The sequence below is a fragment of the Ursus arctos genome, unplaced genomic scaffold (genome assembly GCF_023065955.2).
Source record: "Ursus arctos isolate Adak ecotype North America unplaced genomic scaffold, UrsArc2.0 scaffold_10, whole genome shotgun sequence".
Taxonomy (NCBI): Eukaryota; Metazoa; Chordata; class Mammalia; order Carnivora; family Ursidae; genus Ursus; species Ursus arctos.
In genome coordinates, this window is record NW_026622764.1 from 14317055 (window position 1) to 14343987 (window position 26933).

General features: G+C 39.5%; 1 protein-coding gene across 4 annotated transcripts in view; it reads left to right on the forward strand.

The window, feature by feature from the left end:
• Window positions 1-26933, forward strand: part of UGGT2 (UDP-glucose glycoprotein glucosyltransferase 2) — a 192237-nt gene that overhangs the window by 130285 nt on the left and 35019 nt on the right. For all 4 annotated transcript variants that reach the window (XM_026493491.4, XM_057307574.1, XM_057307558.1 and 1 more), the window contains 9 exons: window positions 1734-1829; window positions 7117-7219; window positions 10130-10209; window positions 13172-13355; window positions 18229-18387; window positions 18725-18810; window positions 20695-20779; window positions 24478-24563; window positions 26390-26488. In XM_026493491.4, the coding sequence (XP_026349276.3) occupies window positions 1734-1829; window positions 7117-7219; window positions 10130-10209; window positions 13172-13355; window positions 18229-18387; window positions 18725-18810; window positions 20695-20779; window positions 24478-24563; window positions 26390-26488 (978 nt within the window). The remainder of the gene's footprint in view (window positions 1-1733; window positions 1830-7116; window positions 7220-10129; window positions 10210-13171; window positions 13356-18228; window positions 18388-18724; window positions 18811-20694; window positions 20780-24477; window positions 24564-26389; window positions 26489-26933) is intronic.

The following is a 26933-nucleotide window of genomic DNA, read 5'->3' on the forward strand; positions in this document are numbered from 1 at the left end:
CAGTAATCTCCCATAACATACATTCTTGAGAATGGATTTTTCTGAGCCCAGATTCTATTTTAGCTTTCTCTTCTAACCCATCCTCCAGTTTGCTGATACGTTCTTCTGCCTCATTCACCCCGGCCGTCAGAGCCTCTAGTTTTGACTGCATTTGGCTCATAGAATTTTTAATTTCTGCCAGATTTGCTCTCATTTCCGCCCTTAGAGATTCTATATTCTCATTAACATTTTCAGTAATACTTTTTTCAAGTCTACACATCATCTTGACCATTGTTACACTGAATTCCATTTCTGACAATTTGGTTATATCCATATCCATTAGTTCTGTGGCAGAGGCCACAGACTCATTGTCTTTTCTTTGCTGGGGGGGATTTCTCCTTCTCGTCATTCTGATGAGGAGAGGTTGCGGGGTTGTCCAGAGCCCAAATTATTGACCGGGACCCAGGCCGTGCGCCCTTGTTTTATAGGGATCTTAGGGATGTGGGCTTCTTGATTTTTTCAGCCTGCCTTTTGGGGGAGGGGCCTGCCGCGCCGATACTCAGGCAACCCTGTTTGGGTAGAGTCTCCGTGTCCCCTGGGAGGGCAGATGGGGATGGGCACACTGTGAGCCGGTATTTCCAGGCTTTTGTTCTCTGGCGGCTTTCCCTGGCGGTTTGCTGTGCCTCTTCTGAGAGTCAGAGCAGCAGTGGCCGAATCTCAGCCTCTGTCTCAGAACAGAGGGATCGCAGCCCGTTCTCCACTGATGATCTGGCCACTTTAACTCTGTTTCTGTTGGTGCTGCTCAACCCTGCAGCGTCCCGGGATGTGCGCCCCTCACCTGGTGTCCCAGCCCTCACTTCCAGGGCTGGCGCGTCTCTGTCCTTTGTGTTTCTTTTTCTTTTTTTTTTTTTTTAAGATTTTATTTATTTATTTGACAGAGATAGAGACAGCCAGCGAGAGAGGGAACACAAACGGGAAGTGGGAGAGAAAGAAGCAGGCTCATAGCAGAGGAGCCTGATGTGGGGCTCGATCCCATAACGCCGGGATCACGCCCTGAGCTGAAGGCAGACGCTTAACCGCTGTGCCACCCAGGCGCCCCTCTGTCCTTTGTGTTTCTAACACCAGCAGCCGCCCCGTGCGCTCCTGGAGCTCCCGGTCTCGGTCTGGTTCCAGTGAGCGCACCAGAGCTCTGTTTCAGTCTGGTGGCGCGCGTTCCCCGGCTTATGGTCTCAGTCTGCTCTCTTGCGGGTGCCTGTCCTTGAGTCCGCCCGCTCCCCCGTGCAGGTGGCTGCCGCTTCCCGGCGCCCGAACACGGCGGCTCCCTCCCCCTTACGTTTATCTTCTGATATCTGTGCGTGGATTCACGGCTCCCCACTTCGTACCTCAATACTCAGCGCTGGAGACGTTCATTTGTAGAGATCCAGATGTATCTTCCTGCGTCTCAGGCTGATTCCGTGGCTGTTCAGGCTGGTCTGGTACCTATCCAGCTCAACTCAGGGGACCGGCTGAAAAAGGGGTCCCCTACTCCTCCGCCATCTTAACTCCCCTCCAGGATGGTTTTTAAAGCAACAGTCATCTTACTTTAAACTGACAAATTCTTCTTATGAACAAGTTTGGGAGAAAAGTTATTTATATAAAGCTTGTCTATTGGAGATATCTTAAACTAAATTTCCGTTTCTCAGGTGTTAACTGTGACATGAAATATGGACCTTTTTCTTTGAAAAACTCACACATTATCTGTCTCATTTATCTAGCATGAGCGACCTTGTTATGAAAGTTGATGCCCTTCTTTCCTCTTTGCCTAAACGCGCATCTCGCCATGATATCACATTTCTTAGAGAGAATCACAGGTAAGAACGTAATAGTGTGTGCGTTTTTTCTGCCACTGTATCCCATACTCAATTACAGTTTCAATTTATATTTGTAATATAGCAAAATTCAAAGTACAATTAAAAATTTTTAGAGAAGAAATGTCTTTGACAAGATTAGGAAAAGAAATTCCAATTAATTATATATTCTAGTAAATAAAGGATGATGTGTAAGGATCTGAAGCTTCAGGTAAGTTCTATCTAGTATGATTTGTTTTATTATCTTTCTTGTTCAAGATCATTTGGGATTTTTGCAGTATTTGGGGATTATTATATATAAATAATACGTTTATATTCTCAATGTATAAAAGATTCAGTTACTAAAGAATTCTGATTAGTAAAATGTAGACACGGGGGTGCCTGGCTGGCTCAGTTGGAAAAGGGTGTGACTCTTGATCTTAGGATTGTGAGTTCAAGTCTCACACTGTGGATAGAGATTACTTTAACGAATAAATAAATAATAAAATAAAATGTAGACATGTATAAAGGCATGTCCCAAGATGTGTTCGATGGAACACTGCTCTGAGATGTTGACCATATATTCTGAGAGGAAAACTGTTCTCTGGTCAAGTAAGTTTAGAGAACACTGCATTCTTGGGAAGGGATAGGGAGAGATTTTCAGTATTCATCAATATATTAACAGTTATGAGATGTGATCTACTTAAAGGTGAAAGAAAAGTTTGTTTTTGGTTAATTCAGCAGTTTTGCAACTTATTTATCCATGGAACACTTTTTGGTTAAAAATTTATTATTTCATGAAGATTAGATTTCTGAAGGCAGCCATCAGAGAAATAAGCTAGTGTGTAATTTCACTATATTACACAGTTCCTCTAAGATAGTCGAAATGAAATTCACCAAGCTCTGTCTACATACATACAATTATCTGTGTCCCCAGAAGAGAACCTTTTCTATTGTTTTTAATTAAGGACCACATAGAATTGGAGAAAAAATAGACATCATATAATTAAACTATAGGCATGTTTTATTATATGATATTTTTCTAATCACCGCTCCTATAAAAATTGTAAGTTTGCTGGTTTTATGGCAGATGCCGTCTTGGGTTGCTCATGTGTATCTCCAGCCGTAACACCAGCTTCAGCCGCAGGATGTCTGTCTTTAGAGAGGTCTTCACACACACAGGAGTAAGCTCAGGGAAGATTACTTTCTAAGGAAAGTAGCACTGTTGGAAAGGAAGTTTTATTGTTTTCAGATAACTGAGATTCAGTACTTGTAAGTATTTTTAAACGCATCTCCTAGAATTCTTCTTAGAAACTTCTTTGACTTCTGCATACCATGTGCTGAAATAATTTAGCACAGATTACTCAAAACCGTCATTGTAAACATTAGTCACTAGACTGTTCCACAAAAAGCTATATTATACTTAGGAAATCTGATACATTGAAACTTACGCCCATGTTCAATGTCTGAAACATTCGATCTTTTATAGTTTATTGTCAGTCTCGACTTTCTTTCTCTACCTTTCACATCTGTCAGTGCATCTGCTGCTTAAGCCTACTGCCTTATTTTATAGACATGGAAGATGGAAGGGTATTATGTGACTTTGTGACAGTGGTCTGCAGTTCTCCAACTTCGTCTGTTATTTCTGAGGCATTTCTATAAATATTTGTGAATGGGCATGTGGCCTGTATGTATTGGCGTGCCTCTCTGTTTATGCAATTATACATACTCACCTAATGCCTACCTTCTGAAACATGCAGGCAGTAATTTGCCATTTTCTGAGTTCATGGATATAATTTAGGCATTTAGACTTTTTTTCTATGCGTTTACCCATGCTGATATGTTTACCTAGGTCAATATTGGTTGTGTGACATAGCATGAGCTTTCTTGTCCAAAACACCCAGGTTTTGAATCCTAGTTACCATAGCCCTGTGACCTCTCATAATCTATAAAATATGGTGTTGATTCCTACCCTTCAAGGGTTTTATGAGACCTACTGCCTTGAATATAATAGATACTTAATGCATTGCAGCTATTATGTGTATTTGTTAGACAAATAACGAAACTTGGAAATAAGAGAAAGATTGGACCTGAAACTTAAACCATAAAACAACTCACATTAATCTGGGTGGGGCGGGGGGGGGGCATGTGAATATCCACCTTAAAAGTAGGATCCAGGCCAGCAAAACTTAATGTTAACCTAATTGAAGGTATTAATTTAATGAAAGAATGACTTTGCTGGACTTGATTTATGTTGCATCCATAGGAAAAGTAGAGAGATGCTGCTGGACGATACAGTCCAGGTTCAGTCAGAGCTGAGCTGCTAATGTGTGTGTGTGTGTGTGTGTGTGTGTGTGTGTGTGTGTGTGTGTGAGAGTGTGCATGCGAGCACACGTGTGTGCATGTGGGGGTGCATAGATGAGCACTGATTTATTTATAAAGAAATTGTTGTAGGGTTTGTCCTTACACAGTTGTGGGAGCTGGTGAAGCAGTCCCTCTAAGGCTGTTGATACTAGAGCTTGGAGCTCACAGGGCAGGCAGTTAGGAAGGAAAGGATGTTTCTGTCTGCCATGACACACCCCAAATTTAACTGTAAGTTTTTCAGTTTACACGGCTCACAAAGTTCACAAATGAAAATAAATGAGTTGTTCAGGTGAAATGTAACTGTGTTTAGAAGAGGGAGGACACAGAAATTTCTCTGAGAAATCTTCACAGAGGGAATACTATAGGATGAATAATAGTGTTTCAACATCTCTAAAATAGTTTGACCTGTCCTTATACAGAAACTGGTCATTCAATTCGGTAAAACAACTCTGCATGGAATGGATAGGATATTGGCTGAGTAGCAGCTTCCCATTGCTGTGGCCTGTTTGAAATGTCCTTAGTTTCTCTATAAGACTTGAGAGACCGCACATAGCTCAAGCTGCCCTTCATGGATTTCTCTGACTTAAGCTTTTAATAATTATTGACTGTCCGTGTATTTGCCCTTATTCTTCCTGGCTAATGGCATGAAGTGTAGCAATGGTTTCTTGACAATTGAATTCAAATCCATTGCCCTTTTTAAAGGTGGTGTAGGTAGAGCTAGCATCTTTTTGTTGATATTGACAGAGCCTTCCTACTTAGATGAGTCAATGTAATACCTACTGACGGGCTCAAGATTCTGCTCAGAAAATTGTCATGAGTCTACACCAGTGCACAGAGAGATAGAGGGTGGGTGCTGTGGGATTCTGATACATATAACCTCACAGAACTGGCAGTAGTCTGGGTAAACAGATGCCTACTTTGGCCACATACAATCTCATAAAGCATACAGAAAATGACCAGTTTTGAATAGTGGTACAAGTATGGCCGTAATTTGTAAAATTTTCACCAAGATAACTAACGTAATCAACCATTGTAGATAGTCCCTTTAATTTGAAAACATCTGATTTGTAGTCCTTATATCTAGTAGTTATGTAGCAGGATCTGTTGTCTGATTCTTTCACTCCTGTTTTAACAAAATCAAATCATGTCAACTGCATATAAAATAAATGTCTTTTGTTTCTTTCTCAGAGGACCCATATTTGAAGTGACTTTTACATTAGCTTTTATTGCTGAGAAATTAATCCCCTCACTGCAAAAAGTCTAGATATTTATAGTCTTCCTACACCAAAGAAGACTAATGTCCCTGTAGTTTTACAGGTATACGTTTTGATTTGGAAATCTTCCCTTTGTAATATGTAAGATATTTAATTCATACATCTTGAAAAACTGACTTCCTGTATTACAGTGTTAAAACAGTAATTCAGTTGGAATATTCTGTACTTTTAGTCAAATATATACTTTTAACTTTTGATTATAGTAAATCTAAAGAACTTATTATCTCCCATTGACCTTTTCTGTGCTTTTACTAATTTCCCCAACATTTCTCTGTAAAGATTAGTCCGTCTTCTAACTTAGAATTTAGTTCAGTGAAAGACCCAAGGAAGAAGACTGAGGGGAGGAGGTCAGGAGAAGGTGACTGGGGGCAAAAATAAGTATGATAAATTTGGGCTTTTTCCCCCTGAACTTTCCTGTTTTATGTTGGGATTTTTTTAATACTAAATTTAATAAAACTACTGAACAGTTAATTTTATTCTCAAATCTGAGAAAATATATTCAACTAACATAAAAGTTATCTTGGCTTTATTTTTTAATATTAGACGATCCATGAGAATTTGGGGGGGGTTAAATGAAAGTTTTCACTGTAATAATATTGTTCTTTGAAGAGTTTTCAAAAATCACTCATTCATAAAATCTTACTTTCATTTTCTCTGATTCTTTCCAGTTTTGTAATTTATTGAACACAAACATGAGTCTTTTAAATTTGCATTTTCCAGAGTGGCTGCGCCAGCTTGCATTCCTACCAGCAGTGTAAGAGGGCTCCCCTTTCTCTGCATCCTCGCCAACACCTCGTTTCCTGTGTTGTTAATTTTAGCCATTCTGACTGGTGTGAGGTGGTATCTCATTGTAGTTTTGATTTGTAAATGACTGATATATACACACACACACACACGTACATACACACCTCACTTTTGGTTTGTGATACACACACACACACACACACACACACACACACACATTGGAATATTATTCAGCCATCAAAAAGAATGAAATCTTGCCATGTGCAAGGATGTGGATAGAACTAGAGGATGTTATGCTAAGTGAAATAAAGCAGTCAAAGAAAGACAGATACCGTGATTTCACTCATATGTGGAATTTAAGAAACAGATGAACATGGAAGAAAAAGCATGGAAGAAAAAGAAGAGGCAAACCAAGAAACAGACTAAGTTGTAGAGAACACACTGATGGTTACCAGAGTGGAGGTGGGTGGGGGGATGGGTTAAATAGGTGATGAACATTAAGGAGGACACTTGCTGTGATGAGCACTGGGTGTTGAATCACTCATTTCTATACCTGAAACTAATATTATACTGTATGTTAACTAATTAGAATTAAAATAAAAACTTGGAATTCAAAACAAATAAATTTGTATTTTCATCTGTGAAGTAACCAGGATTTTTTTAATCCAGTGAGAAAGAAAGCAATTTTTTTTTTTTTAGAAAAAAAGCAATTTATAAGAATGCATATAGCTCAGGGGCACCTGGCTGGCTCAGTCTGGTGGAGCATGTGACTCGATCTCAGTGTTGTGAGTTTAAGCCCCATGCTGTGTATGGAGATTACTTTTAAAAAATCTTTTAAAAAAAAAAAGGAATGTATATAGCTGAGATTAAGATTTATTAGATAAATAAATCTTATTTATCATCTTTCATCTTATTTTCTATTTTCCTAGCATTATAACAATAAATCCTGAAGAGAATGACATGTTCTTTGATGTCATTGCTATTGTTGATCCATTGACACGAGAAGCACAGAAGATGGCCCAGTTATTGATTGTAAGATAATATTGTATTATATATCATTTTATTATATACTTTCATTTTGAAATTTATAATCTTTCAGGTGTGCTTTCAAATATCTGTGCTATTGATGCTTTTATTCTTTTTTTTTTTTTTAAAGATTTTATTTATTTATTCGACAGAGATAGAGACAGCCAGCGAGAGAGGGAACACAAGCAGGGGGAGTGGGAGAGGAAGAAGCAGGCTCATAGCGGAGGAGCCTGATGTGGGGCTTGATCCCATAACGCCGGGATCACGCCCTGAGCCGAAGGCAGACGCTTAACCACTGTGCCACCCAGGCGCCCCTGATGCTTTTATTCTATGCGGCTTTTAATTAGCATGTTATGTTTCAGTGTAGAAAATGAAATGCCGGGGGTGTTACGGTAGTCCCAAGGTTAGTTGCTGCTGTGAACTTGATTATTGTCCCCTGCCTCCCCTGAAATTTGTATGTCGAAGCCCTAACCCCTACTGTGACTGTATTTGGGAACGGGGCCTTTTAGAGGGTAATTAAGGTTAAATGAGGTTTTATGGCTTGGGCCCAGTCCAGTAGGATTTATAGCCTTACAGAAGAGGTCGGGAGAGAGATCCCTGTCTCTCCTCACACAAAGAAGAGGTCATGTGAGTGCACCACAACATGGTGGCCGCCTACAAGCCAGGAAGAGAGCACTCAAACCGAATCAGCCAGCATCTTCATCTAAAATAAATACATTTCTGTTGTTTAAGCCACCCAGTCTGTGGTGTTTTGTGGCAGCATTTTGAGCTGATTCATCCTAATTCCCCTCTTCATCCTGTGGCGAGTGCTGAAGAGTGAATGGCTTCTAGAGAAGCCAATGATCTAATAAGTAACAATAGCCAGACAGGTGAGTGAAGGTTGTGTTCAGTAAGTCTGGCCACAGTAACAGTACCTTCAAGGCTGGAGTTTATTTCTCTCACCTCGCAGTCCAAACGTGAGCTCCTGGAGTGGCTAAGGCAGCTCCACAGCGTGAGGACGCAGGTGACTTTTGTCTGGTGGTTCAGTCATCTTCGTGAAGCACCTCCTGTCTCATGGTTTGTGATCACTCGTCAGGCTCGTCTCACGTCCCCTCCGTGTTTCTGCAAGCCGGAAGGAGAGAGCAAGGGCGTCCTCTGTCCTGTCACATCTCATGGACCAGAATGTAGCAAGTCACGCGGCTGCACCTACACACAAGGGAGGCCGGAAGCTGTGCATAAGGCTGAACATTCGTTCACTGAGCAAGCAGAGAGAAGGAACCCTGGGAGGGAGCTAGCCGACTCTGAAAGGCCATTATGTGCTTTTTCTTTATACTGAAAACTTGAGAGGTTCACATTGTGGTGCAGCTTTCAGTGGGTAAATCCCGTACGCTAGTTATGCTGGAAATCTGTATGTTTTCTAGTGATGTTCAAAATTTTGGGGTACTCCTATTTGAAATTACTCCATGCTTGTTTTAAAGACACATTTTTAAAAAACATTCTCAGAAGCGGAAACCATTTGTCCTCTGCCAGTTGGCCTCACCTTTGGAAGCAGGCAAAAGTGATTAGACATTGAGTCTGCTGGATGATGTAAGGGACCGAGCTGGGTCATATGGGTATACCTGCCGGCGAAATCTCACCCTGCAGTTTCTCTCAGATTAGTTTGCTCTAGCAAATCATATTGGAAAAAGGGATTACCAATAGCTCTTATAGTTGTTTGGACAAATAATTTTGGAAAGTCTTTGCCATTTTACTTATTCATTGTATAAGCAGGGCAAACAATTTCATAGTTGGTTTACTTACCCCTGTCCTTTCTTTTAACATTTGTACATCTTCAAGTTTGAACTTCTGGAGACATGCTATTCAGATTATTCTTTAGAGAACAGCAGTCGGGTAACCATACCTGTAGGGAGTGGAGCTAGTACGATACGTTATAGTGTACACATACCCTGTTTCTACAGAGTCGTTATTCAGAAAAAAACATGGCTTGCCTCTAAAGTTTTTATGTAAAGATAGAATTTAGGAATAAGAAATACGAGACTATACAGAAATATAAAATATGGGAATGGATCCCAGTTTACGTGATTGGAAATAATAGCATACTTTCTTTCCGAGCACCTCAGCACGTCACATAATTTAGCATTTCTTACTATAAAGAAAATTTGTGCTATAAAACAAATTAATTTATTGGAAGAAATAGTATCTCATTTAACACTTGGGTAAAACAGTGACTCAGCACCTCCATCGTAGCACATAGGAGTGATAGAACGGGGATCAGAGCTCTGCATTCCGTCGTGTGTTCTAATTCCTTCTCAAGCCTGCATCCTTTCTATTCCACGCACCTGTTTTTTCCCCTCTCTCTTTACCTATGTCCTTTGTTGTCTAATGTCTTTCAAATCTGCACTGACTTGCCTTCCTAGAGATAGAGACTACCAAAATTAATAATTCTCCTATGCTATATGCCCCAAGTAAATAGAGAGTATTTCATCCATGTGTAGCCAGGAACTTCCTACATCTCTACCATATGGGTGGAATTCAGAACCGACTGGGGTACCTTCGCCATTGTTGCCGGGAGGCCCCATTCTGTGTTTGCACGTCATGGTTCTAGCAATCACTTTACTTGTTCTTCAGTGCTAAAGAAATTTGGATACCATGAAAGAAAGTCATATTAAGCAAAAAGGAGGCAGTGTAACCCTTGAGTGATGAAATTAACTGTTGGGATTCAAATCTGACCTCTGCCATGACTTGCTGTGTGATCTTGGGCAAATTACCACATCTGTCTGTCTCAGCGGTGAAGGTAGCTATCTCTGAAGGCTGTCTTGAGGATCACATGAGAATGAATATCAAGTGTGAACACAGTGCCTGTACATCGTAAATGCCTAATAAACATTAGGTAGTAAGATCACTTAATATTAATTGCGGGAATTTTTTTTCTAATAGGTACTTGGCAAGATTATCAACATGAAGATAAAATTGTTCATGAACTGTAGGGGTAAGCTTTCAGAAGCCCCTTTAAAGAGGTGAGTCTAAGTGAACATAATTTCATTTCAAAAGGTTTGCAAATGCTCAGACCAAAAAAAAAGAGGACCATAATTACTGGGTCTGGTTTTTTTCTTCATGAGATGCTTAATTGAAATAGACCAGAAGATCAAAGATAATTTATTAACCTTAATTGATATAAAATTAAAATAACCTAACCAGTAAAATTGATCTAATCTAATTGCAGAATTTATAAGGATTTATGTTTGTCCATGGGTATTTTTGAAAATGTGATCTAGGAATACCTATTTGGAAATATACAAGAGGAAAATAAAGTTGAATTAAACCATTTTTGGTTTAGCTATATTTTCCTTTTTTTGTTTGTAAAGATTTTATTTGAGAGAGCAAGCATGAGGAGGGGCAGAGGGCAGAAGGAGCAGGAGAAGCAGACTTCCGGCCGAGCAAGGAGCCTGATGTAGGACTTGATCCCAGGACCCTGGAATCGTGACCTGAGCCAAAGGCAGATGCTTAACTGACTGAGCCACCCAGGCGTCCGTTTCGCCATGTTTTCAGTACTTCAAAGCTGAATTATCAAAATGATCTTTAGGATATCATCTCATTATTTGGGAGTATTGAGATGTAATTCATGTAGAATAATCTTTCAATAATATAGAAAATGTTAATTGTGTGCACAATAATTCTGTACTGTTGAAAGAATGTCTCTCAGGTGGGGGCAGAGATATACCCTTCCTCTTTCAGGGTGAGAATCACTGTCATTTTGAGCTACTCTTACTGATAGGGATATACAGTATCCTTCAGGTGTCATGGGGCAGAAAAAAGGCTTGTTAATGTGCTTTTTGTATAATATAATGTGCTCTAAAACAACATATGCAAACACAAGACAGAAGAGTTGCATTCAGTTAATCCCTTGTTTACTTATTAAATTGTATTTGTTGTAATTGATAAACATACCAGAGATTATTGCCTTGAGCAGATATTTTAAACATGGCAAATATTTTTAATATTTGGAAAGCAATAAAATGGGAAATGTAGAGAATTTAGATGAAAGTTTAGGGTACATTCATTCCTTTCCTGAGACTCTTGTCCTCATATCTCATTCACATTGTTCTCTGACTTCTCATTTATCTTGTGTATTTCAAATTTTGTCATGTCCCAAATCCGAACAAAAGCTCTCATTTTAGCCTCTGAGAGGTCAGTTAGCTGAGTACGGAATTTTTCTTCATACAAGTACAGATCTTCTCCATAGTATCTCCATAAAGCTTTGAAGTTATATAATAGAGAGTAGGAATATTGAACATAAGCAAGCATAATCCGTTAGGAGGGAAAGAACTTGACCTCTCTAAGATGAAATGACCCTTAGTGCTTGGAGTGGTAAATGATTCAGCGCAAAAACAAACTGGTTTGGAACTGTGGGCTCCAACGAGCATTATTGGCTCAGTAGCATCTATCAAGCAAACAAGATAACACGTTGATCCCCACCCCTTGACTTGTAGAATACTGCCCCATGCTTCTCAGAGGGGGGAGAGGTCATGGGCAGCTTCCTCCTGCGTCTCTCAAGTGTCCAGCCTTCCTGCGGGGCAGCAGAAGGGGGTGCTCTCTCTCTTGTCAACCCTCCCTTTCTGTCTGAGCCCATGCTTCCCCACTTGTTCTGGAGCCTTCCTTTATCACATAGTCCCTTTGTTCTGCATCTTTAACCTCTCTGCCAGCCCTTTTCTTTGCATCCTGAGAGTTTACTCAGTTTAAAAAAAGAAACTTCTCTCTCAATTTCCTCTCCCCTGGAGCCCTGACTTTCTCCTCCTCTGAATTCTTTCTCTTCTCAGTTTCTTTACAGTTTGCTCATACCTTGTTTATCTCATCACCGTACCTCCCCCGTCAGCTTGCCTTTAACTTCCTCTTTGCTGCTGGGTGGTTGTTACTAAGTCACAGAGACGTTCCTGTCGGCAGCATCCTTGGAATACTTCTTACTCGATGACATTTCCACTGCACTGGACAGTACCGAGTGTTCGTTTTGTCCATTTTTGTTGTGGCTGCATTCTCCCCATGTGTCTCACCCCTCTTGTAGTAGGCAGCTTTGGACACGGCTGCCGGGGATCACCGTCCTGGGAGTATCCGCTCTGTAGCTTCTCCTTGAGCTTGGACTGCACCTAGGGTTTGTTTCTCATGGAAAGCATATGGCGAAAGTAGTGGAAGGTCTCCTGGGCAGCTAGGTTCTAAAAGGCTGTGACTTGTGTCTTGCTGGCCTTCTCCATCCCTTGCTCTTGCATGCTTCCCTGACCAAGCAAGATGGAGGGGATCTTGTGGCAAGGACCTGAGGGCAGTCTGCAGCCAGCCACCGGTAACCAGCTGCAGTCCTTTTTCCAGCGACCCTGGAGGGAACTGCACCAGCCTGAACGTGGGTCCTCTTCCAGTCCAGCCTGAAGCTAACTACAGCACAGCTGACACATTGATTGCTGTCTCCAAATAGCGAAAGTCACGATTCTTAATAATAAAGCTAGTTCTTTATTAGGCCAAAATACTCTAAAGCTTTGTTGATAACCAGCTGTTTTCAACTCAGTCCTGTCTGTTTTTAACTGAACTTCTACCAGAATTTTAACTTGCTTGAATTTAATTGCTTTCTGTTATCACATCTTTTCATATGATTAATGGTGCTAAGATCCAATAAAATGGCTGGAAAATGGACCATGGTCAAAGCTGAAGAAGGATCCGTGAGCACATACAGATCATAGACTAGTAGAACGTACATGAATCAGTATATGCTAAAGGCATTCTAATCGTGTTAAGAAACAGTCAACAAGGATATATAATCTTATAGTAGGTGATTGTCTACCATTTACGAGCATTAACTTGTCTGCAGTATAGTTTTAGTTTTTTTAACTTGAGACTTTTTGGTCATGGTTTTAAGCCATCTTCAGTTTTTAAATATTTAAACCGAAATCTCAGGTTTGGTCACAGCACATATTTTTCTTTATGTTCCTTTGACAGCTTTTATCGTTTTGTTCTGGAACCAGAGCTGGTGTTAGTGGCTAATGGCATTACTGGACCCGTGGCAACATTCCTGGATATCCCTGAAGCGCCCCTTCTCACTCTCAACATGATTACTCCTGAAGGCTGGTTGGTTGAGACAGTACACAGCAACTGTGACCTTGACAACATTCACCTCAAGGATGTAAGTGGTCTGGTAAAGTTCTGTCAAGAAAGAGGGATGGGGTAAGTTCTTACCGCCCCTATAACTGTGGCAAGAGCGTGATGGTGCTGCGGCTGCTCCCAGAATTGTCCTCCTTACGGTTCTAGGTCCTGACCCAGTCTCTCCTTTGGTTTTTGAGTTTCCCTAACTTCCAAATTCAGCTTCTCAGGTTTTCCAGGTTCTTAGCTGCTCTCACCTGCTTTGTGGCTTCAGCCCTTGGTTCACAGGCGCTCCCCTAAGGTGAACGACAGAGAGAATGCAGAGACGGATGCCCAGCACCCTAGGACGACACGTGAAATACCTATTTTGCCCAGAGGCTTTGTTTTTAACTCTGAAAGGAGCAGTTTTATCTCAAACTCTGTTTTCCCCACAGCTCATGGCCAGAGAAAGCAGCCCCAAAGGGTAGGAAGCAGGGAACCGTGCTTACTCAAAGCTGCAGCTGCATGTGCTCCTTTCCAACCCCCTGCTCTCCCTAACCGCCCTCTACCCCACTCCTCTCCATCCCCAGCCTCACCCCCCTCCACCCCACCCCCCTCCACCCCACCCTCTTTCATCCCTACCCGTCCTCTGCCCCCACCCCCCACTTCCTCCAGCCCCACCCCATGATCCTTCTCCCAGAAATGAACAGCCTTCTCTTCCCCACCTGCCTGTTGCATTCAGCCCACCTCCCTAAAAAAGGGGAGGAGACTATTTTAAAATACACAGAGTCTTTCAAAACATTGTATTCAGAAACCACAACCCACGGAGGAAGCATTTTAGAAGAGCCTACCTAGAGAATAGGTATCCAGAAGAGAGAGCCAATCCCTCCTCCTCACTGTCCTCCTCATGCCCGTTTCTGTGTTGCCCTGACCTGTTTCCCGCTCTGGGTGGGACAGCTTCTCATAGCTCTTGCCTTGACCTACCGAGGCACAAACATTTTACCGCTGATAATTTGCTTAGGGTTGTTCGTCATGTTTGTTTCCTGTGCATTAACTTTGGTCTAAAGATTCTCCTTCCAGGCAGGTTTCTTCTGATTCACTCTTGAGTAGATTGTGTGGTTTCTGGTCACTTGGGTGGAACACAGCCACTGACTGCAGAGAAGGACCTAAACCTCAGCCATGGCCATCGCCAGAAATCAGCCCCGCACATCCAGGGAAACCGTAGAAAGGCAGCGAAGTCATAAAATACAGGAGGGAAAATTCAGAAATGAATTTGGCAAAAAGTAAAAAATCCTGTTTTCTCCTAAAGGACCTACCGATTCCTCATTCAGAGAGTTCAGTGACATATACCAATGAGATAAACGTACAGAGTCCAACCGAAGTGTACAGTTTGTGGTGGGAGAATTAACACAGCTTAGAAAAGATTTAGATTGAGTCTGTAGTAAAAATGTCAGCAGCTATTAGACAATGGAGATTAACTGAATATTGTTGTGAGTAGCAAGTAGATGCCTTTTTAGAAGCTATTTATTTGTTTCTTTAAGTGATCTTTACACCCAGTGTGGGGCTCGAGCCCACAACCCCGAGATCAAGAGTTGTGTGCTCTACCAACTGAGCCAGCCAGGGGCCCCTAGAAGCTATATAAATGAACAGTAGTTCTATTTATTTTAGAAGAATTGAGAGAACTTTTTCTGTCTTCACAGATCATATGAATAAACAAGTTCTCATAGCTGTAGAAGTTAACTCCTTCTGAGGCTCCTCCCTTCCACTACATTCTGTACATACTTAGAATATTACCCGCAACAATCCTAGAAGACTATGAACTAGCAAAGTAGAGACACTTGTTGGGGTAGAAAGAAGGCGTTGTAGGTAAAAAGGAAAGTGCACGCTGGCAAAAATGAGGCTCGTCATGAGAGATTGCGATACACGCTGTCTCATGCAAGTCCTCCTCGCGTCTAATCCCTGGACATCACGTAAACACCTAAAAAAAAAATTTTGATCAAGAAAAACTCTCCCTTACCAGGACTTTGTTCACGTGGGCTATGGCACAACCAGTGTTAATGCCATCATTAAGGGTGACAGAAGTGGTTAGAGGAAAGCTTAGAGGGAGACAAGCCGTTTACCTGGAGGTCAGAGGTGGTACTTCTCAGAGCTTGTCGTGAGGACTGCATCCAGAGCCTCTTCAGTTATAGTCAATCACAGCCTGTATCTGAAAGATCTCAAAACACCTGAAACAGTCATGGATGTTTACCCAGGAAAGAGGCAGTGAGGAGTAAAAGATTGCTGAAGGACAATGGGATGTGGCTGTGTGAAAAAGGACGTCTCAGAAAAATGTATTAGCTGCTTCTGAAGCAGCCATGAAGTCGACCCTTGAACAACATGGGGGTCAGGGCCACTGATCTTCCCCCACCACACACACAGTCGAAAATCCACGTATAACTTTTGACCCCTCCACAAAAAAAAACTTAAGTACTGATAGCCTACTGTTGACAAGAAGCCTTACCGATAACATAAGCAGTCAACCAATACTTTTTTTATGTTATACTATTACATATTGTATTCTTAAATTCTTAATTTTTTAAATTCTTAAAGTTAGCTGGTGAAGAGAAAACGTGATGAAAATTCTTATAAAGAAAAAATACATTTACAGTACTGTACTGTATCAAAAAAAACCCCACATGTAAGTGGACCCTCACGGTTCAAATCCGTGCTGTTCAAGGGTCAACTGTAATTTAGACACCCGTTGCCATTGTAATTGTTAATTCCTGTTTTAGCTCCATAGATAATTGTTAATAAACCCAAACGATAATCTTTATAATTAAACTATACTTCTTTTAAAGGGAGGAGCTAACTTCTTTACTATTTAGCTGCAGAACAATACAATAAACACTTCTATTAGAAACATTAATATGCACCCAAAGTTCTATCTGAAAGTTATTAAATTCATGTCTCATATCAACAGTTAATATATAGAACAGATAATTAAATATATAAAGGAGATGTGGGGCGCCTGGGTGGCACAGCGGTTAAGCGTCTGCCTTCGGCTCAGGGCGTGATCCCGGAGTTCTGGGATTGAGCCCCACATCAGGCTCCTCTGCTATGAGCCTGCTTCTTCCTCTCCCACTCCCCCTGCTTGTGTTCCCTCTCTCGCTGGCTGTCTCTATCTCTGTCGAATAAATAAATAAAATCTTTAAAAAAAAAAAAAAAAGAAAAATTTAACTTAAATACCTTTATGAAATTATCAATAAACTTAAAATATTCACTAGAAAGAACTCTTTGAAAAACAAATTGGCTATTTTTGGTGGTGTGGCTTGAGTTAGTCCACAGAATTGATGTCTGTTATACAATTCTATAGGGACAAGAGAAAGTTTCACATTAATATAAAATAAAGGTTTTATTAGTCACAACCTAATTGAACATATTTGGACTCTGCCCTAATATCTAATTTATAAAGAGAAATATATAAGCTCCATGACCACTGTGGGGTACATTTCCCTAGTCCGTAAAATGGAGGAGTTGAACTAGATGAACTCTACAACTTTTTTCTAACTTGTAATATTCTCACATTCTGAGACTGTCTCATGTGAATGTTTCCATCCATGCATGGTGCTGTGAGCACTGGGGACGGGAGTCAGTGAAGTATATGAAACTCGTTGCTAGGCTAGTAAGAGTTCAACAACTGATTCAGAACCCAGCCAAAGTTGAAACAAGCATTGTTGTCAAAGAAGGTACTTATTTCTTAAGAACTGGACTCTGAGAAACAAACTGAAGGCTTCAGAGGGGAGGGGGGTGGGGGAATGGGATAGGCTGATGATGGGTAGTAAGGAGGGCACGTGTTGCATGGTGCACTGGGTGTTACACGCAACTAATGAATCATCGAACTTTACATCAGAAACCAGGGATGTACTGTATGGTGACTAACATAATATAATAAAAAAAACATTAAAAGAAAAAAAAAAGAAAAAAAAGAACTGGACTCAGAAATGCTATACACAAGTGTAATTATTTCTGTAGTAATGACAAAGAAAAACAGCTATACAATATAGAATATTTACAAATACTTATAGCCTAAATACATTTAAAAAGTGTCAAAAGCTCATAATGAAATAAGATATAGATAACACCACTGTCTTATTTGTTCAACAAAATTACCAAACTATGTAAAAACCACTTACCTTTGGAATTATTCTTGTGTTTGCTTTTGTTTTTCATATGAAGTAGAGAAAAGTGTTATCCCTAAAATATTATAAAATTTGCAATAGAGGAAAAACTGGAAACAATTGGAATGTCCAGCCATTTAAAGGGATGTTTGTAAAGACAGGGACGTGTTCCTAGAAAACTATATTTAATGGAAAAGGTTATACTTTCTTAGAAAAAAATTTATGGAAAAGAGAAAAGTCAATGTATTGATGTGTATATAGGACTGTTTAGTCTGTAGGTGATTTCTGTTTTTCACCTCTTTTCCACATTTTTTTATTTGCTAATTTTTTTTGTTGAGCATATGTTGTTTTGAGTGCAAACATTAATTTTTTTAAATTACAAGAAAAGTGATGGATGATGAAAAGTTGGCATTCTTGCCAGATCTGAAGGGGCTCTAGGGCAACAGCCAGTTAAGCAGATTCTGGGAGGGGTTTCCCACCTCACTCTACCTTGAAGAGATCTTCAAATACTACAACTTTATAACCTCTTTCCTGCTTGTGATACCGGTGCATGTGTCATGAGGCTGGAGTAGAGCTGATGTCACGGGAAAGGAAAAAAACAAAACTCATCGTGAGTTGTGGTCTTTAAGAAATTGATTCAACTATTAAGTCACTCATGTAAAAGACTTGATGTTGCCCCCACAATACATTGGCTAATATTAAAATAATTACATTTATTTATTACAAGATTTGTATTATGAGAGTTACTAATACTAAAAACAATGACCTATTTCCCCGTAGGTGGAGAGAACTGTGACAGCAGAGTATGAGCTAGAGTACCTGCTACTTGAAGGACATTGCTTTGACACGGTCACGGAGCAGCCGCCTCGGGGCCTGCAGTTTACACTTGGCACCAAAAATACGCCTGTTGTGGTTGACACAATAGTGATGGCCAGTCTTGTAAGTATTACACGTAATCGATTGTATTTAATTACATGTTTTGGTGAAATCCTCTAAAGTTTTCCTGATAATAAGATGAAATCGATTTTGTCCTGCCATTGCTCCACAGCTCCCAGAAAACAAAACTGAATCCTAAATAGGTAATTAAATAAAACCCAAATGAACACATCCACTGATGTGTTATTCAGGGTATTGCAGAATCTCCGTTTTGGAATTCATTTATAGAATTTATTCACTTCAGTTAACACTCTCTCGAGTCGTTCATGTATAATCTTTTTTGAACAATTGGATGTTTTTAGTCCTGTTAACTATCATCATATTTTTCTCATCCTGAAAGGGATATTTTCAATTAAAAGCAAACCCAGGTGCTTGGATACTGAAATTACGCCAAGGAAAATCTGAAGATATTTATCAAATAGTTGGGTGAGTTCTGTAAATCACTTGAAATTTTTTATGTGTAAATTAAGTTTTTAGTGTTTTGGATAAGAAATGAGAGGCAGGGTGATTTATTTTTCCTCTACAAAAATTTAAATGATTTTTATATTTAGAATTCCCAGAAAAATAGGTGTGTCTTCTTTTTTAAGAAAAATAAATGCTTCCTGAGATGTAGTGGATCCTTTCATTTGGAGGTAAATGGCTTTTACTGAGATACAATGTCCTTTCAAATCTCATTGAGTATATAAGTTATTTGAATTCTCCCCTTTTTTCCTGCATTAATTCTTTCTCCGTGAAGTCCATGTCCTCTACTTGCTTGCTTAGCTGGTTCCCTTCATCTAAACTGCTGGCTGTCCTCATGTATCCAATGATTTTTAGTTGCTTAGCATTACTTATAAAGATCATGGGGCGCCTGGGTGGCTCAGTCGTTGAGCATCTGCCTTCGGCTCAGGGCATGATCCTGGCGTTCTGGGATCGAGCCCCACATCAGGCTCCTCTGCTGGGAGCCTGCTTCTTCCTCTCCCATTCCCCCGGCTTGTGTTCCCTCTCTCGCTGGCTGTCTCTCTCTCTGTTGAATGAGTAAATAAAATCTTTAAAAAAAAAAAAAAAAAAAAAAAAGATCGAATAGTGCAGTTGGGAAGATCCAGACTATCCAGGATAATAATCGTGCCCTCCTCAAAGGACGATTGTGTGGATCAACTGAGTCAACATCTCTAAAGTGCTTGAAATGATGCCTGCAATAGTCTTCATCACTACTCCCTCTACCATATGGTGGGGTGGAGGAAGTTTGCTTTAGATCTTGTGTGGGTCCAGCTACCGTGTGTGTGACCTGGCTCTACCCTGCTCTCGTTGGACGGTGGATTCAATGGCTATAGTTGCTGATGCCCTTGAGCAACATTTATGCCTGGAAGCTCTTGAAAACTTTTTAAGAAATTTGACACAATTAGTACATAAGTTGGCACCCTTTCTATTTCCTAGTGGTAATTGGTGGGCGTGGCTGTGCCTTCTCCTTTGGTTTAACCACTTCAGCTGGGCAGTTAGGAGAAAGAGGGAGTCAAAGGCATGTGTAAACCAGCATAGTCCTGTAACCCCTCAGATTTTCATTTTAGGAAAGAGTTCAGGTGTGTGTTATGAATCTGACTAAACTCAAAGTATCTACTAATTTGACCTCTTCTTGCATTGCCTCTTTGACAAAATTCAACTTTATTGTAAATGTTTTTAACAGTATTTTATGTATTTTTCTATACAGAGAATGGTATCAAAAATTATTGGTCAGAGCTGTCATATTTGATTTGTTTATGCAGTTTTGAAAATTAGACAATGAAATATACATAATATAAAATAGAAATATTCAAGTAATCAGATGACCATCACAGACACATTTTCAGTCTTATGGGTTTAACAATACACTTCAGATTTTGGTATTTGAAAGTGGCTGCTGAATATTGAAAAGTTGTTGGACGGTGTAGAATTCCTTCGGTTATGATATATAACAACTTATTTTAAAGTCTCAGAATCATTCGTATTTTAATTATTATAATATATCAAAGACATATGATAGGTTTGACTTTTGTGATCTTGGTATATAGCAGCAAAGATAAGCAATAATTTGAGCTTGCTCAGTGATTAGGAAATATTGAATTTAATGAGTTACTTTTGTACAATTTTAATTTGTATTAAGTTAAAATTGGATAATTTTGAAAATTATATATTATAGTATATCTTGATTGTAGAAACAGCAAATATATATATACACAGTGATGTTATACTTATGCTTATTATGAAATGTATTTATTCTGTTATTTATACCATCATAATTACATGTCTTTTCTGGAGTTGATTATGGACGTTTACATGTTTTTCTGCTTTTAGCCATGAAGGAACTGACTCTCAACCAGACCTGGGAGATGTCATTGTTGTGATAAGCAGCTTCAAGAGCAAAATACTGGAAGTACAAGTATGTGAGGCAGAAGCTCTTGCTGTTTTGTTCTTAGTATTAAGAATTATCTTTTTTGCCCTAATTGATTAATTTTATTTTACAACTAATTTTGCAATTTTAGTACCTCAAATGTTATATTGGAACTCTGGCATGAAAGGAAGAAGAGGATTAATAAGTTCATGAAGGGAAGGCAGAAAGCTTCAAGATAGAAGCAAAGGAACAACTTTTTCTAAGTTAGGATGTGTCTATTATATCTCCTGTATCCATAGCCAGATAGTGTTACAAATTAGGCTCTAGAGATGAGATCAGGAGCACAGACTGAAAAGTTAGCCCTGAAAAGAAAAAGTGATGTTTCTTTCCTTCACCAAAAAAAGAGAGAGAGAGAGAGAGAAAAGGAGTTTTTAATGACGGCAGATTTATTTCTTTGGACCAACTTACCACTCACCTACTTAGAACTAGTAAAAATGTTGGGTATGTGTTTTTGTAACATCTTAAAAGCAACGAGGAGCTGATAATAACAAAATGATAAGGATAACAAGAAAATACAAAACCAGGATTAAAGGGAAAATAAGAGCCCTAGTGAATTAAGCAAGCACAGAAGCTTCTCTTGTCCTGAGAACATTTGTCCATCTTGGTACATCTGAACTATCATCTTGATTTAATTTGCAGGGTGATGGGGACAGAAAGTAAAACCCTAGACCCATATAAAGTGGGTAATCTGTTAGAAGTTCCTCTCACCAATAAGCTGGCTATAGCTTCAGGGTAAGCATGAACCCTAGTAAATTATTCCACACAGTCTTTCAGCCCAAATTTGTATCGTGCATGGAGTCCAGGAAACCCAGAGCCTTGAATTTGCACTAAACTAGTTCCAGATTGATAAGATTGTACAGGCATTTGGCAGAAACATCTGTATGTCTCTGGAATAAGGTTACTGTATCCAAATACATAGAGAAAACCAGAAACAACAGAAAGCAGACACATACACACTTCTGTATATTAGAATTATTGACACAGACTCTGAAACAACTATGCTTACAGTATTTAAAGAAATAAAAGACAAGCATGAAAACAATTGCAGGGGACAGAAAACGATAAAAAGTTCATATCTGATTTTTTTTAAGTGAAACTTCTGAAACTGAGTGATACAGTAACCAAATTAAGAATTCACTGGATGACTTTTACACATCTAAAGAGAGAATTAGTGAATTGGAAGATAGACCAGAAAAAGTATTCCTAATGCAACAGGGACATTAAAAAAGAGGATAACACAGCAGAGAGTATAAAAGGCATAGAGAATAGAGTGGGAAGTTAAACATTCCAGGATTGCACGGAACCTGGCTCCACCACACTCTAACTGTGTGATCATGGACAGATTGTTCAGCCTCTTTCTGTCTCATTTTCCTCATCTATAAATTGTGGTTAATAATGGAACCTACCTTGTATGCTGTTATAAGGGTAAGATAGTTCAGTTTGTAAAGTGCTTTGTGAGTATTGAATAATCAAAATAATTTTAAATGGAGTTCCAGACAAAGATGAAAGAGAATGAGGTAAATGTAACAGTGTGTGTCAACTATACTCAGTTAAGATACTAACTCAGGCCCAAGCCCTGTAGGAGCAGTATTCCAGGTAGTTTTATCCTAGTCCTATAAACAGGAGAGAAATACCATTTCTGCCAAGCTGGGGGCACAAAAGAACGTTTCCATCTTTGAGCTATTTTGATCATTGAAAAGTTGCTTAAGTTCTCTTGAGCTGAATTGTTTCACTCTGTGTATTAGCCCTAATTTGACTTGTCGGTCTGTAGTTGAGAGCAGGTCACACCCTTTGACCATAACCACCAAGTCTGTGAGGGTAATAATCATGCTCTACCTGAGTCAGACCTGCTGCAACCACCTAGATCCTTCAACTGATTTTAATAACACAATTTTATCTCCTCACTGACCATCTCTCACAATTACATAGAAAAAGGAGAGCAGAAAAGATAATATTAAAGATCAGCCCATCAACCCCAGCAGCCCATGAATAGGAATTCCACAGAGGGGCGCCTGGGTGGCGCAGTTGTTAAGCGTCTGCCTTCGGCTCAGGGCGTGATCCCGGCGTTATGGGATGGAGCCCCACATCAGGCTCCTCCGCTATGAGCCTGCTTCTTCCTCTCCCACTCGCCCTGCTTGTGTTCCCTCTCTCGCTGGCTCTCTCTATCTCTGCCAAATAAATAAATAAAATCTTTAAAAAAAAAAAAAAAAAGGAATTCCACAGAGAAAGAACAGAAAATGGAGGAGGGAAGATATTTCACAGATAAGGAAAGAGAAAAATATTCATGTCAAAAGAGCCCACAGATTAGCATGAGTTAAAAATGGCCCCCATGAGACCCTAGAAACCGTCAAGGAGAAAAGGCAGGGCACGGCCATGGAATGACACTAACACTAGCATCAGACTTTTCGTTTTCAAGATGGATGTTACAAAACAGCAAAACAAAGCCTTTAGTGTTCTGAGGAGAATTATTCTGAACCTAGGATTCTCTAGCCAAATTCTTAATCAAATGTAAAGATAAAGTTATTTTCTGAAGGGTGAAGATTTAGAAAAATTATTTTTCACACCCCTTCTTGAAGGTGTTTGCCAGCACAGTGACGATGAAGACCAAGAAAGATAGGTATTTTGAGAAATTGTGAAATTAATCTGAAAACCAGTGCAAAGAAAGCCTTGAAAGAAATAGGCAGTTAATTGTTGAGCTCCAAGAAAAATATCTTCAAGAAGACAGGAATTCTCCACAATGACCATGAGTAATAAAGTGGAAAATATTAGATATGTGGTAAAGAAGAAATATATCTCACCCACAAGAAAAAAATAAATGCAAAAGAAAAAAGAAAAAATGCAATAAAATTTCAAGGAAAAATGTTTGTCTATTGGAGGAATTCGAGAAAGCAGAATCCATCTGAAATATCAAGAGTCTCCCGTGAGAGGCACAGTCGTCCTGTTACTGTAACTGCAGAGAGCTGATCAGTGCGAGTGGCCTCGCAGACTATTCAGTGAATAATATCTACATTGTCACAATAAACACTATCTACTGCCTTTCAAGTTGTAGAATAGACATAGCAAAGTGCTGAAGTTAGAATTAGGTTTTACCAAAGTAAATGTAGATATTATCTGTATTTGCAATGCTAAGGTAAAAGTTGAGCTAATGTAAGGTGGGAGGTGGAGGGAAGAGATAGAAATATTATTAGTATCCTTATCTTACAGAGTATACAAGGGAAACTTGAAGTTGTTGGCACAAAAAAGTATATATTAAAGTGTTATTTGAAGCTACAGAGACACTCGGTAGAACTAATGATAATGATATTACTGCCAAAACTTCCAGACAAAGAGAGGAAGAGTGATACAAGGGAGCTACTCCGCTGTCATCACAAAGAATGAAAGATGTCTAAACGCTGTGATTCCAGATATGCTAGTAGATAACATCTGAAGTTGAGAAATCATTAAATACAAGTGTAAGCACATTATTTAGCAGTGTGGGGGTAACAACAGGAAGAACTAATAAGAGGTTGACTCGATGACTGAAACCAGCTTGTGTCTGTAATGTCGTACTTCCCTGGCTCTGTCACTGCACCTGTCTTAGATTTACAGCGGTCGCCTTGCTCCGTGTGTTTCACTTTAAAACCATGCTATTTAAATAATATTTAAAGCTGCACAGTTCTAAGACTTTCCTTTACCATGCTCTCTAGGTGCAAAAGAAGCCAGACAAAATTAAGGAGGATATCCTTACCGATAAAGAGGAAAAGAAAAAAGGAATGTGGGATTCCATTAAAAGGTAATTACTACTGAATGTTTTAATCTTAACGATAGATTCGTCAGGAATCTGGTATGTGGCAGGCCTGTGGATGGTAAACATCTAAGTAAAGCACAGATCCTCTCCTCTTGTGGGATGAGATCGATACATAAATATTAATAAAACAGGATAGGAAACTGGAGCTGCGAGACAGTTGAGAGTAAGGTGCTCTGCGAACCATGGGAGAAAAAGGCTCTATCTAGTGAGGAGGAACCTCTGGAAAGACTCCTTAGAGGAGTGTGTGGTTAAGATGTGCTCTGAAGGGGGGGTAGGATCTCAGAAGTTGGAGATGGAGCTAAGATATGAAGTCAAAAAGATTGAGTATGTTCATAGGAACAGAAGGTAGCCCAGCTTAGCTGAGACCCTGGGACATTGAATATAATAGGGAATCTATAAATCAGGTTGGGGCCTGTGTGAGTTAATCAAAACAGGACTGTATTGGCTCACACGTGGATAGTCCAAGAGTAGAGCTGGCTTTGGGCATTCAGGTGATGTGGTCTAGAAACTCTTCCTCCATGTCTTAGTTCTAGTCTCTGTGCCTCCTTTGTTTTCAGATAAGGTTTTAGAAGAAAAAGCTTGCCATCTCCAGTGGAAGAGATTGCTTCTTTCCGTAAAGTCCCAGGGCTGACCCATTGGTCCTGTTGTTAGCCATTCATCCCAGTGGAAGTCACTGTAACTCTGACCACGCATGGGTCATATGCCTGCCTCTAGAGTCAGTGAGCGGGCCTGTCCCACCTAGACCTCACAGAATGAAAGTGGAGGAGGAATGCACTCCCCAGATACTACGTTATTGTTACTAGAAGTGTAAAGGTTGCTAGGTGAGCAAAAACGAAAGCTGTCTGCTGTAGGTCCACATTGTAGAGCACTTGGAAAGTCCATTTCAGAGACCTGAGCTTCATTTGAGTTATGATGGAGAACCAGTGATCCTTTTTTGTCCAGGGTAAGAAGTAGAAACTTTAGGCCAAATAGATTCAGTAACCTAGGCAGATTTTATTTTGCCAGTCAGAAGCACTCCCATCATTTGGGATTATGCCCTGCTTAGGCCTGTCTCTATAGTTGAATTCTTGTTTGATAAGAATGGTGTTCCTATTCCTTATGTGCATTGAACTGTTTCTAATTGAGAAGGGCTTAAACCCCCTCGTTTTGAGATCATTTGGAGAGTAGGTATGTTTGAGAGGATAATGAAGCAGAATGTGGGCATTTTAAAGGGTGTTTGTCCACTAGCTTCCATTCAAACCAGAGGGTGGAGACAAGAATGAATACAGGTGTCCATCAAACAGTAGCACAGACACTTTCTGTACAGAAAGTACAGAAGCAAATGCTGCTGCATTAGGAAAGGAGAGGGTGCGCGTTCAGGATGGTGACTCCTTCAGATGCATGAGTATTGTGTATAATACAGTGCCTTCACTTTTTTATCTTAAGTTTAATCCTAACTCAGAGTATCAACTGTACTTTTCTTATTCGGGAGATTACAATAAGAAAAGATTTGGAAAGTGCTTTCGTAACAATTCCTATTTGCCAAAAAAAAATCTGTAGTGATTGTAAGTTCTTTGTTCTTTTCCAGCTTTTAGTCGTTCTAAAAATCGTGCATATAAAAATGAAAAATTAAATAAAATTTTTACCTAGGGAGGAAAAAAATTATAGATTATGAATACCCCAAATAAAAGATTCAGTCACTTTTGTGTATGAGATGGGACTTATTTTGAGAGGCTTCCCTAATTTTATTGCATGTTAAATTCAGTATTTAGGTATGTAAAGTTTGCAAATCCATATTAAAAAACTGTCAATCACTACTTTCTTATTCCAAGTTTCACAAGAAGGTTGCATAAGGAAAAAGACAAAAAGGAAGCAGATGTTCTAAACATATTTTCAGTTGCTTCTGGCCATTTATATGAACGCTTTTTAAGGTAGGTATATTTTTTATCTAATGCTTTGAAAAGTAATACATGGTTCAAAAAGAATTTCAAAAATTCAGAAGAATAAAAGAATTCATACAATGAAAAAATCTACCTGTTTTCTTACTACCCAGTCTCCTTCCAACAGGAAACCAATATTATTTTCTTATCTTGCCAAAAATATATGTAGATAAGCAAACATATTTTCTTCATTTTTAACTTTTTTTACTTAAGTAGTAACAAAGTTTATGTTGTTTTGCACCTTGCTTTTTTCTTTCTTTTTAAAGATTATTTATTAATTTATTTGAGAGAGAGTGAGCATGCATGAGCAAGTAGGGGGAGGAGCAGAGGGGTAGCGAGAGAATCTCAAGCAGACTCCCTGCTGAGCATGGAGCCAGATGTGGGGCTTGATCTGAGATTACCCTGAGATTACCTAAAATTATGAGAGGAGTATTTT